Source organism: Polyodon spathula, chromosome 8, assembly GCF_017654505.1.
Source record: "Polyodon spathula isolate WHYD16114869_AA chromosome 8, ASM1765450v1, whole genome shotgun sequence".
NCBI classification, from domain to species: Eukaryota; Metazoa; Chordata; class Actinopteri; order Acipenseriformes; family Polyodontidae; genus Polyodon; species Polyodon spathula.
Genome location: NC_054541.1, coordinates 6424875 through 6438704, shown reverse-complemented (window position 1 = coordinate 6438704; position 13830 = coordinate 6424875). Strand labels below are relative to the sequence as shown.

The following is a 13830-nucleotide window of genomic DNA, read 5'->3' as shown; positions in this document are numbered from 1 at the left end:
CTGAGTAAAACGCCTAAGAATTAAAGACAGACAAAATAAAATGCAAAGTCGGGATGCTTGTCATCTCAAACTGAATTTACCCTGCAGGCAGAAACCTCACCAGCATGCTTCCTGTTAGGTCCAATTCAAGTGACATCAGTTCTGAAGTCTTAATGTGCCAGAGGACATCTGCGTTTCCACATCAGTTGACTCCTTCCACCCCCTCAGACAGCAGATGGACAGACCCACAAAAGCAGCATTCCTTCACGTACTCTGAAGTTCTCCTCAAACAGCCAGGCGACGCATGCCTTAGCTTGAGAGCAAGCTCGAGCGCGCAGAAAGGAAAACGCAGGAGCGCAGAATAAAAAGTAATGTCGGCAAATTCATAACCTAGGGTTTCAAAGGTCCTGAAAAGTGACAATAAATAATAATAATAATAATAATAATAATAATAATAATAATAATAATAATAATAAGCACCTGAAGACTTGAACCAAGAGATTAATAAATAGAAAACAGTGCTGCACTGTAGAGGTTGCTGAAACAAGTGAAGATGAAAGAAGAGTACGAAAGGCTGATTGACAACCGGGATTAAACTATAACAAAGCATTGTAGCAGCGGGAATTCTGTGATTAAAACTTTACCCTGCGGATTTCCTTTCTTTCCAATGCTTTATTTTCCAGGTATTGACTCGTTCCCAAAAAATTGAGGAACAAGTGAGAAAAACGAGATGAAAAGCAAACAGAAAACAGAGAATATAACAAGAGGAGCAAATAAACAGCCAGTGAAAAAGAGACGAGGAGAAGACAACTAACAGGTGTTGTGCCGCTGAGAAAGTTAGGGGACCGAAGAGCAGGCGGGTAGAAGCGCTGTTTTACTATGGGGTTCCTGATCCAGGCGCTTCGGTTGCTGGGGGTTTGCATGTCGATCCAGGTGCTGCCAGGTAAATGAACATTTACTACTTATTGTTTTCTTTTATGCACTTCCACACTTCCATTGTGTTTATAAACCAGTCTCCCTACCAGAGCTAACAACGCGTCCCTCTTTCAGTTTCTGTTCATATCCAGTTAGCAATAATCAATTTTCGTATACATTACAGAGTATGCCTTCTAGTGTGTATTACTATACACTGTAATGCATACTTGGTAACAGTTGTGTTTTGTGTCTCAAATACATATTTTGTAAAAAAATTACAATGCAAGTATGTGTTTAACATCAGTTGAATTTATGTTTATTTGCGTAGGTTACATGTTAATTATTGTTTAATATTTCATAAAGAACACATACAAATCACCTATATTAGTATGTAGTACTTTTAAGTATTATTATAAAACGTGTTTAAAATGAACAAATCGATACTATATACATTATACACGCCTGTCTCCTGTTTAGAGAAGTACGGAATAGTTATATTCGGTAGATTAGAAAACGCTTTCTGGAATGCCTGTTCATCAGTAACTTTGTTCATAACTCTTCAGCTTTACTATTGAATCATTGTGCATTCCTTTACACCACATCAATGCATACACTACTGACAGAAAATACTGAAAATAGAACTATATACAGTTATGGCAAAAGTAGACGAGATGCAATTGCACAACATAAATCAATTAACACCTGCACTCAATGAGAATACTCATTTGTAATAAATGGGCATATTTCTTTTCATTCCAACTGCAATTGATTCTACGGGATGTAAAGGATTTTTTTCTAATCTAATTCTGTTGCATTTGTATGACTGAGACAATGAGAAAACAAATGGAACTGCTTAAGAAATGCTTTGCAAATTGAACAACTAGATATACTTCCTCTTAGGGTACCTGTACCTATTCACCTTTTTACTTTTCTGTTTGAATGGCTTTAAATCTTATGCACACGTAGTAACAGACCTATATAAATGTTGAACTACATTAATATGATAATAAAGAGACTACAATACCCTAATCCAGCTCAGCTGATTGATCTTATGTAAACATGTTGACCCTTGAGATTCAGTTGACCTGTGTGTTCATCAATTCAATGGGAATTTATGTTGTTTGTATTAAGTTGTGTATTATATTAATAAACCAATATTCTTCATATCATGCTTCCTTATGTTACCAAACATTCAATCTGCATTTTCATGTATACCTCAGAAAATAACACACGCACACACACACACACACACACACACACACACACACACACACACACACACACACACACACACACACACGCACACATATACACTGCCTATAGTAAGTATTCACCTCCCTTGGACATTTTCACAGTTGGTTGTGTTACAACCTGAAATCTTGATGCATTTAAATGGGATTTTTTCCCTTTGATTTACACAACCTACTCAACACTTTGAAGAGACAAGAGAATTTTTATTGTGAAACTACAGTTATTGAAAAAAAAAACTGAAATGTCTTGGTTAGGTAAGTATTCAACCTGAGTCAATACTTGGTAGAACCACCTTTGGCAGCAATTACAGCTGTGAGTCTTTTGGGGTAAGTCTTTAAAAGGTTTGTACATATGGACTGTGCAATATTCGTTCATTCTTCCTGGCAAAATTGTTCAAACTCTGTCAAGTTGGATGGGTATCATTGGTGGACAGCAATCTTCAAGTCTTGGCACAGATTCTCAATCGGATTCAAGACCGGGCTTTGACTGGGCCACTCTAGGATATTCACGTTCTTGTTTTTAAGCCACTCCAGTGTTGCTTTGTCTGTGTGCTTGGGGTCCTTGTCCTGCTGAAAGATGAATCTCCGTCCCAGTCATAGGTCTTTTGCAGACTGAAACAGGTTTTCCTCAAGGATTTGCCTATATGTAGCTTCATTCATTTTGCCCTCTACCCTGACAAGCTTCCCAGTCCCTGCCAATGAAAAACATCCCCATAGCATGATGCTGCCACCACCATGCTTCACAATAGGGATGTTGTTACCTGGGTGATGTGTTGTGTTTGGTTTGCACCAGACATAACACTTTGCATTTAGGCCAAATGGTTCAATTTTTATTTAATCGGAAAACAGAATCATTTGCCACATATTTTCAGAGTCTCCCACATGCCTTTTTGCAAATTCCAAGCAGGATTTTACATGGGCTTTCTTTTCAGAAATGGCTTCTGTTTTGCCACTCTTCCATACAGGCCAGGTTTGTGGAATAGCTCAGCTATTGTTGACACATGGACAGTTTCTCCCATCTTAGCCATAGAATGCTGTAGGTCTTTCAGAGTTGTCATTGGCCTCTTGGTGGCTTCTCTGACCAATGGCCTTCTTACCCGACTGCTCAGTTTGGGCAACCTGCTCTAAGCAGAGTCTGGGTGTATACCTTCCACTTCTTAATGATCGACGTGACTGTGCCCCAAGGGATATTCAATGCCTTTGAAATCTTTTTATACCCCTCCCCTGATCTGTACCTGAATGCACTACCCAACAGTGGGACCTTACAGTGTTGTAAGTATTGAGTAGGTTGTGTAAATCAAAGGAAGAAAATCACATTTAAATGCATCAAGATTTCAGGTCAATACTTTCCTATATGCATTATATATATATATATATATATATATATATATATATATATATATAATATATATATATATATATATATATATATATACCATATATTAGTCAGTACAAATATTTTATACCTTAGATCCTAATGATCTCAGTATGGAATTTCATACCTTATATATATATATATATATATATATATATATATATATATATATATATATATATATATATATATATATATATATATATATATATATATATATAGGTACCATATATAATCATTTATATAGAAGTTATCGACCTGGTCATTTAATACATTAGCTGTACATTTTATAAAAGAAAGCAATGAACTGGTCAGACTCTGGGATACAGGTAAAATATGATGGGATCCAGGTTTACCAACAAGGAAATAAAGCTGTATCATATTTAACAGTGGAACTAAAGGCATATTTACAGACAACTGTATGTACAATTTTACAATATCCCTCCGATGGAGCATGTGCTAAGGTACAGCTGTAACATTGTTATATCCTGGGGAGCCTGTGGGAAGCTTTTGTCAGTGCTTTCGTTGACTTGAAAGTTGTTCAAGATCATTGTTTAAAAAAAAAAAAAAATCAAACTAAACTTATTGTAATCTTTCACATGCAATACATTTCCTTTTTCATTTTAGTGCATGATTTAACCGATACATTTTAATAAACTATTATCCTTTAAATTGCAATAGATATGGACATCTTCTGTGCATGCTGAATTAATGTTTCATGAGCCACCTTGCATCCAATGTCACTTATAATAAGTCAGTAACTAATGCTTGCCTTTAAACTACAGTAGACTATGTGACCTTGCTTCCCTTTTCTCTAAATGATTCTTGGATATATCAAGATGAACTGGCAACAGATCAGGGTTTTTTTGTACTGCTTTTAACTGCAAACAGTTTTGTAGATTTTATGAATTCCTAATGGCCTCTTTATGTATCTAACAGCCTCAATTTGCTTAGGTAGGCATGTTTTCCTCTCTGCCTGTAATTTCAAGACAGGGTACTCACTTGCCAAAGGCTCATTGTGTATATAAATAGCTCTTCTGTGAATGATGGTTATTACTAATGTGATAAATAGTTACGTGATAAATCTTAAGTTTAATCAAACTCAGTGGCACACACTGCAGCAATTTATTACATGTTATTATCTGGTTGTAAGGCACTATTTAATAAAGCATATAGACACAGGAGGAAACTCTCAGAACATGCCACAGCTTAAACAATCATGCCAAAAAAGTAATGTTACCATTCGATAAGACATTATTTTAAAACACATATGCACTGCATCTCTGGAAAATATGATTTAATTGTCACCGTTCAACACTTACATTCTGATTTAATCCAGGCCTAGAAGGCAATTAAATAAACAGGACCTTATCTGATACTGTTCTGGTACATGTACGTGGTTCTGAAGTAATGAGACCGAGACAGCGATAAAGAAATAAAGACCCTACTCTGTCTGAATGTCTGAAGCAGACAGCACTGGCTGCAGGTAGAGCATTTTCCACACAACCTGCAAGCTACATTTTGCCCACTGGTGTTATTTAATTTGGGTTGTACAGCGCATCTTGTTATTGGACTGTCCATCACTGTAATAGAACTAAAATAACAATGTCCCTGCAGCTCATTAACACCCATCACAGCGTCAGGGTTTCTCCCAGCTTGTCTTTTTTTTTCGTGAAGATTATTGAAAGTTATGACCTATTTAGTAAATCACCTTCTTGGATTCTATTATTTTCAAGGCATTCAGGGGTAGCAGGCTTTTAGCTGTGGTGACGACTCAAGGTCAGTTCAAAGCAATAGTGTGAGTGGAGCTTGTAACAGATGGTACTCTTGTGCTATTATAGTATGCTTCTTAAACTAAATCTGTGCTGTAGGGTTTCTTGGTTGATGCAAATAATATCAGGAGCAATTGGACCAAAGAAATTCATATTTTTTGGAAATATAATTTTGGAGATAAATGGTATACCTTTAAATTATTGTACCACACTAGATTTTTTAGCTTTGTGTTTTATAATTAAAAAAGTTAACAGAAGCAAACAAAACAAACGAGAGTGCCGTTATCTCAAAACTGAATATTTCAAACAGAAGCCTGCAGGTCACCGGCAAATATAACTTATTAATAGGTATATACTGTATTTATTAAAATTATTGTCTAGTGTGTTTAAAATAATAATATAAATAATGTACCATACTGCATTTGATGGATGTTTTAGGTTCTATACAGAAGATTTTGCTTTGGATTATTTTAAAACAAAACTATGGTACAAAGATAAACTGATGAGTTTGGTGTAAAACTGGACAATGTTCTTTTTAAATAGCAGGTGTAACTATTGTGTTGTCAACCTATACCCTGCTGAAATAAGCCACAGCTAGCTGTATTTAGAGCATTTTATAGTACCAGGGAATATACCTTGATTGCACCAACAGCTTCTTTTCAAAGGTAATCTTCGGATAACAAGGGATAGATGACTGATACAGTAAAAGGTGATTCCTCATTGCTGTAAAATACTCAAACTGTAGCTCAACCCAAAAGGGTTTAAATTGAATCAACCCCTAAGTGTGTTTATTGATTGTTAGGGGAATTGCTTTCTTCTAGCAATTATTGGCAGTCTTCATGTTACACTCTTTTGTTCCTGCAGCGTGTAGCCATATGAGGACAAGAGCCCACGCAGAGGAGAGACTTCTGAAGACCCTCTTCACTGCTTACAACAAGCTGTCCCGGCCTGTGGCCAACATCTCTGATGTAGTGCTGGTCCGCTTCGGGCTGTCCATTGCCCAGCTTATTGATGTAGTGAGTATAGTAGCAATGCACTGTGTAAAGTTTAAAATAGTTTTGAGACTGAGACTCAGGGCTGTCAGGAGTAGACAGTATTTAGCAGAACTCTAGAGTTGTGGAATCATTCATGTGTGCTCATCTTTTTTGTGATTGAAAACCTAGAAGAATTTCATTTTACGGTATTGTTATTCTGTATCTTTTTTCACTAGTGCACAGCTAATGTATTCTTGAGAAATGCTGCCCAATAACTTTGGCTTACTCAAACCGTGTAATCAGATCAAAAACACAGTATTTAAGGGTTGGGAACAGCAGGATTATTATAGAATTAAGAGGTTACCATCTGTAAAATATGTTACTTTACATATTTTCATGTATTTAGATGTAATTCATTATTTAACTTTATTTTATATATTTTATACAGCAATTAATACAAGCATGAAAGTAGTGTTACTACAAATATAATTCTCAAAAACTTCCAGGCAATTAATTGCATATTCAATTAAATAATCAAGTTTCTATACATGCATTAGTTTGATCTATTTAGAAGACCCATTTTTTCTAAGCTACGAATTGATTTTATTCTGATGTTTTAACTCCAGTTTAAATTAAAAGTTGCCTACAGGTAATTTCAACAAGGTGGCAGCAATTTAACAAAATTCAAACCTGCATGCTGTCCCAGCCCACCATTTACTTCAAAGGGTCATCAAAGGGACTTCCCAAACCTCTGACAAACAATACATCTTCTGGGATTGAAGAAGTTTGGTCAGCACCATGAGCCACAAAACTGAACAGTCTAACCAATCCACAAATGTCTTATACCATAATGCTTTATCAGAGGTCAATAATAATGATTGGTGCGCTGAGTTCAAATTTAAAGCTCATTTCAGATTTAATTTACAGTTTTAAAAGTACAAGGCTTTAGCAGTACAATCATCCCAGTTCACTGTAAAATGACCGTTTAAGAGTCTAAAAGAGGTGTTCATCATACACCCAGAGTATTCACAACAGACAGGTGATCCGTCTTGAAACATCCTCTTTATTTATGCAATAATGGCTTTTCAAGTGTAGTATATTAGGAAATAAACATTCCAAACAGCCAATGCAACAGCTGAAGGCATCGAAAGCCATTAAATGTGAGTTTTTTGTTTTTTTTGCTGTGTTGTTTCAACAGGATGAAAAGAACCAGATGATGACCACCAATGTCTGGGTGAAGCAGGCAAGTTTTCAGTGTTTTTTTCGGTCTTTGCAGACTCCTACTGTAGAGCTAATGGTAGAAGTTTCTTCTATGTTAAATCAATAATGCTGTTAAAGAACTAATAAAATGAAGGGTGAACACCACTGCAATATCAGCATTCAGGGTTTTAAATTAGTGCCAATACCTTTTCCCTTGAGTTGTACACACACACACACACACACACACACACATACAGTATAATGCTATTAGGTCTGAAGTGTAAATGGTGTAGTCCTTGGCGTTTCTTCAATGGTCAGCCTCTCTAGTTATCTGCAAACTAATTTATGGGCAGGGGTACCTCAAAAGGTGAGGCCAAAGTGTTGTTTTGTCTAGTCTTTAATAAGTACTTTAGCTCATGAGTTTCCTGACTGAACTCTTATTCTCAACAAGTGCTAATTTAAACGCATCGACTAAGTTGTTTTCTTTTGCAACTGAAGAGGTGGCTGGTTTACAGGAGGGAAGTACACTTATAAATGTTATCCCTCCAATAGAACAGAACAAAAAGAAAAATGGGGTGTAAGGAGACATGTCTGTCACTGATCAAGTAACATATCTTCTTGTGTTTTAAAAATGCCCTTTTGACCGTCATTACAATTTGTATTTAAAAGAGTATAAAATCTTTCCTCATCTCTATTAAATGTATTTAGATCCTTCAATTTTGCATTACAGAAACTGTAAGACAGGTGAATGCACACTATCCCTCAACAAAAGGATGGTCTATGGTGTGAAACCTTCAGAGATGTTTCAGAATAAAGCAAACATTTTGAAAATTACTCATTGACCTAAACAATTACTATTTGTTAGCAATTCTAATTTTAAGTTCATTATTACATTGAATGTTCAATCTTGTTCAAATAAACTAGGGTCTTTTTCCGATGTCCCTCTGTTTCGTACAGGAATGGCATGATTACAAACTCCAATGGAACCCTCTGGAATATGAAAATGTGACTTCAATTCGAATTCCATCAGAGCTCATCTGGAGACCAGATATTGTCCTTTACAATAAGTAGGTTTAATTACACTATGTACTGTACTCTTATATTAAGATTTGTGTGTGCATCTTGGACAGAGGCATAATATCTCATTTGTTATTTAAAACATTTATAATTTGGAATGACCTATAATCAGGCAATTTTGAGGGCTGGAGTCCTACCAGGGTACTAGAATCAACAACAGTTCTCAAGTCTCTGGGTGTTTAATATCAGCCAGTCAGATGGAGCCTCAGGTTTGCATCTCACACAGAAGCACCTGCAAGTCCCTGGATACCTCTCTTTAAATAGCAAGGGTCAAGTCATTCCAAGTTAGAAAAGTACTTACTGGGATACCATTATAATACTATCAAGAAGAAAAATGAGCAGAACTTTCCATAGACCACAGGTTTGCCAGCAATGTCATCACAATAGATTTGGAACCACTACTGCACAGTGGGCTTGATAGTTAGCACATAATCACTACAGATCATCTGGTATGAGTAAATAATTTTTCATTGTTTTTGTTTCCACCCACAGTGCCGATGGGGACTTTGCAGTGACTCACCTCACCAAAGCTCATCTTTTTCACGATGGCAGAATCAAATGGATGCCCCCAGCTATCTACAAGAGCTCTTGCAGTATTGACGTTACCTTTTTCCCTTTTGATCAGCAGAACTGTACCATGAAGTTTGGCTCCTGGACTTACGACAAAGCTAAAATAGACCTGATCAGCATGGCAAACAACGTGGACCAATTGGATTTCTGGGAGAGTGGGGAGTGGGTCATCATCAATGCAGTTGGGACGTACAACATAAAGAAATACGAATGCTGCACGGAAATCTACCCCGACATTACATACTCCTTCATTATCAGGAGGCTTCCTCTGTTTTACACTATCAACTTGATCATCCCTTGCCTTCTAATCTCCTGCCTGACCGTGTTGGTCTTTTATCTCCCTTCTGAGTGTGGGGAAAAGATCACCCTCTGTATTTCAGTGCTTCTATCCTTGACTGTGTTCCTCTTACTAATTACAGAGATAATCCCTTCCACGTCCCTTGTAATTCCCTTGATCGGAGAGTACTTGCTATTCACTATGATATTCGTAACACTCTCAATTATTATCACCGTCTTTGTCCTGAATGTTCATCACCGCTCGCCCCGTACCCATATGATGCCAGACTGGGTACGGAGGATATTTCTAGATGTCATCCCCCGACTCTTGTTTATGAAAAGACCTGCATTGGTGAAGGAGAACTGCAAAAAACTAATTGAGTCACTGCATAAGAAAGCAAGCTCACCTACGCTCTGGTCTGAGATTGAGGATGCTCAGAAACTCCCTACCATGCCTCTGGAGAGTCAAGAGAGTACTGATCTCTCCCTTACTTCTCCATTGAGCCATCTGTTAGAAGATACAACACCTAAATCCCAAATCCTCTGCAAGTCATCCTCAAGCCAATGCTCTATTCTTCTCGAGGAACCTGGTCAAAAAAGCCATTCTCCCCCTTCAGTCTTGCGTCACCATCTAAGCTTTGATGAGCCGCGTAATCTCCCCAAGGGGAGATCATTCAGTGTCCAGTACACATGTGGTGAAAGTGAGCTCCCTCAAGCCACGACTCGATGCAGATCCAGAAGCATCCAGTACTGCTGCCTGCATGAGGAGTCCTCCCAAAGCAATGGTCATTCCAGCAGTAAGTGCAGCCGGTCGCCATCATTCCAGCTTCCTCACCTCAAGGAGAAACCATTCACTCCCAACCCAAGCCAATGGAAATGCAAAAAGGTCCCAGAGACAACAGCCACATCTGAAAGGGTTTCAAAAATCTTCAGTGCCAAGAAGCAACATCTTCTAGTAATGTCCCCTTCCATGAAGCAAGCCATTGAGGGGGTGCAGTATGTTGCAGACCATCTGAGGGCAGAAGATGCTAACTTTTCTGTGAGTACTTTTTTTATTATTGTTGTAGTTTTACATCCTGACATCCTAAATGTTTATTGCATTCTTTCTTGGTATTCCCTCTATTACCGTCCCCATCAAAATTGTGTCAACTGATAGTTAAGAACTGGTGAGAATATGTTGTCACACAGTAAAATAATTTCAGAAATATATTATTGTGTATATTATTATATATTCAGGCCTACACATATACACTGTCTGGCTCACTACTACGACCTGTAGCTAATATCATGTTGGGCAACTCCACAAGATGCTGGAAGGTGTCTTGAGCAGTGCTTATACATTCAGTTATTATTATTTTCCACCTAATTGGTGCAGAGAGGTAGGCATAGGATCATGCTCAATAAGACTGCAATACAGGATTAACACATTCAGCATTAACATGGTGTGTATAGTTTAGTGTAGTAATGCATTTTGTACTTTCTATAAACTACAATATCACATAAATGTGCATCTATGATATGATTTGTTTTAATGTCAATGTTTGTTCATGTATAAATAATACTGATAGCAGTGTGAAATATGTAATTCCTTATGGATCCAGGCCTATAGCACATACACATACACTGTTATTAGTATAAAACAGTACATTTAAAGTTCATTTTAAGTGACTTACGGAGAATTTCCATGTAGACCAAGAGAAAAACAGCACAAATTCAATTCAAAAGGGAATTTGCTCATTAAATGCTGTAGCATTAAGAATGAACTTTATCCATGCTATGTTCATATGTGGCAAAGTGGCTGGTAAGGGGAACAGGTGTAGCGGTGATGCGGTGCAGGAGTGATGAACAGACAACAGTAATTTAGTGAATAAGTATTTATTGTGCCGTTTCCAGGTCTGGTGACTGTCAAATAATAAATCCCCGGCAGTACACAACAATGTGTAAAGCTTGGGGAGAGTGAATAACATGATACAGTCCTGAACAAAAAACAAAGGCACGGTCACCAGTCCTGGGTGAATCCAAACGTGCAGGTGCTCTGTGCAGTGGTGCTCCAGATAGTGCTTTCATGGCAACAGCTCTGGAGGTGTGCTTTAACTGTCTAGTAGTGTGACAAAGACAGACAATTACAGACAAACATAAATAACACACAACACGTATAACGCTTAATTATTTTTATATTCTCTGAGAGCTCCTCTCTCAGTCCTTCTCTCCTATCGTTAACCCAAACGAAGGATAAGATTAACGTTACCCTGGCCCCTATATGTACTTCTGTATGACATCTAGGTAAACAGTTGCAGCTGCCCCTCGTTTACCTTTCAGGTCAATATGGTCTTACAACAGAGTCTCGCTTCTTTCCAGGCTGACCCACTTCGGTCCCGGAAACAAACTGTCAGACAGCCCTTCCAGATACTTCTCCTCCCGTTCTTTAGCGCCCTCGCAGTTCGGGAGGGAGATTTCTCACCAGAACTCATTGCATTTCTGTCACATCATACTAGTATCAAAGCCTTCAACACTTTTCCTTACTCTAACTGAAGTACTTAAAAAATAGATGGTGAGTAAGTAGATTCAAGAAAATGCACAGAGTCCTTTTCTTCAGTCAGTTGCCAGGTTTATTGAAATATGCAGGGAGTCTGGTCCCAGGTACAGGATATACAGAACTCAAAATTACAATGTTTGCGTGACATTAAATACCCTTCTGTATTGATGGTCCACCTCCCCTTTCTCTGACATTAACCAATGGTCAAGGTAATTTAATTTATTGTGTGAGTGTTAATGTGTGTGTGTCTGTGTGTGTGGTCTAGTGTGACAACCTCTGTACTTTCTTCACACTCCTGGAGACAAAAGGTCCATACATCTGCCTTTTGTTATCTCCTTGCGACCCCCATTGATGCCAGTGGGATTATCTCTTTTGATCTCTCTGAAGTCTAGAGCCTGTTCCCTTCTAGTCCACAGCATTGTTATCTCGTTAGCTTGCAGTCATTGTTGGGCAGTTTGTAGACGCATCGTCTCTATCAGTGGTTAGCAGTACATGCAATTTGAACCAAACAGTCTGCTATCTGCAATATTAGTCTCTTTTCAGAAAAGAACACCAGTATAGCTCTGCTAGTCCACATGCGTAGCAAACCCCTAATCAATTCTCAATCCATGTTTTCCAACACTAACAAACAGGAAGCTGATCTACTCCGGTAAATTAGTAATTAAAAACTACCCAGCACCCCAGAGGAATTGTTCCAATTACCAAGAAAATGGAGATAGTATTCATAAAGCTAAAGCCCTAAAGTCTTTGGGAAAGAGGCAAGCTGAAGTCAGTCAAGTGTTCCTGATAATTACCTAACAAAATCCATTCACTCACACAGTAAAGATCTGCTTTGGCTGGCAAGAGCTGCAGAAGTGCATATCTGGTCTGACAAAATCCATCCTTATTAGGGGCACATAATAGAGGAAATCTTTTACATTGCTATTTAAAGAAGTACATTTCTCAGCTGTCCAAATCCCATTGTACTTCAGGATGAAACCCATTGACATCACACATCCTAGTTAGCATTAGAGCTGCTCACACACAGTGATCAGGGAAAAGTTCAAGTCCAGGTTCTCTGTCGGAAGAGATATTACTGCTGCGGTTCTTGAAAAGGACGTGGAGATTGTGAGGATTGTAATGGTAAAGAAATGTGAAAATATAACTCAAAGCAGGCTGGACATTTCCTTCAGATTGCATGTAAACCATTAACAGTAGATTTGTGGACACATTTTTTAGCATTAACATTTGATTCATGTCATAGATGCCTGTCTGAATTATTATGCTGAATAGATATTGAACTGTATGGCAACCCCATTTTTCATCCATTAAGAAATCAAACAATAACACATGTATTTGCCAAAAATCCAGTACATATTACGTTGTGTGCAGATGTCGTCTCGTGCATAGAACACAATTCTTTTTATTTATTTATATTTTTATGTTGCGTCTCTTATTATATGTCTCTTCATACAGTGTGAGCCATAAAAGCCAATCTTCACTTTGTGGTCCTATAATACCATTTGTGGAGCTGCAATTTGTGTATTTTATAGCGATAGCTCCTCACAGTATATTATAATATGCTTTCCCCTGTAATATTGGTAATTACACTGTTTCTCCCTGCAGGTAAAAGAAGACTGGAAGTATGTTGCTATGGTGATAGACAGGATCTTTCTCTGGGTGTTTATAATAGTTTGCATTCTAGGGACTGTTGGACTCTTCCTTCCTCCATGGCTGGCAGGAATGATCTAGCACAGGAGAGAGAGAGAGAGAGAGAGAGAGAGAGAGAGAGAGAGAGAGAGAGAGAGAGAGAGAGAGAGAGAGATTAATAATTCATGATGTATTTTCAAAGATGCAATGTTCTGCAGGGCTATGGGAAACTTTAAGGGGGGAGGTTACGGAAAGAAAAAAGAATGCCACAGGAGAT

At 37.8% G+C, this 13830-nt stretch overlaps 1 protein-coding gene across 1 annotated transcript; it reads left to right on the top strand.

Annotated features, from left to right (window-relative positions):
* The first annotated feature begins 175 nt into the window (after nucleotides 1–175).
* On the top strand, nucleotides 176–13655 carry LOC121319252 (neuronal acetylcholine receptor subunit alpha-4-like). The gene is made up of 6 exons (XM_041256475.1): nucleotides 176–922; nucleotides 6156–6307; nucleotides 7464–7508; nucleotides 8423–8532; nucleotides 9035–10427; nucleotides 13530–13655. The coding sequence occupies exons 1-6, from the start codon at nucleotides 859–861 to the stop codon at nucleotides 13653–13655; spliced, it is 1890 nt and encodes a 629-aa protein (XP_041112409.1). The 5' UTR covers nucleotides 176–858.
* The last annotated feature ends 175 nt before the right edge of the window (nucleotides 13656–13830 follow it).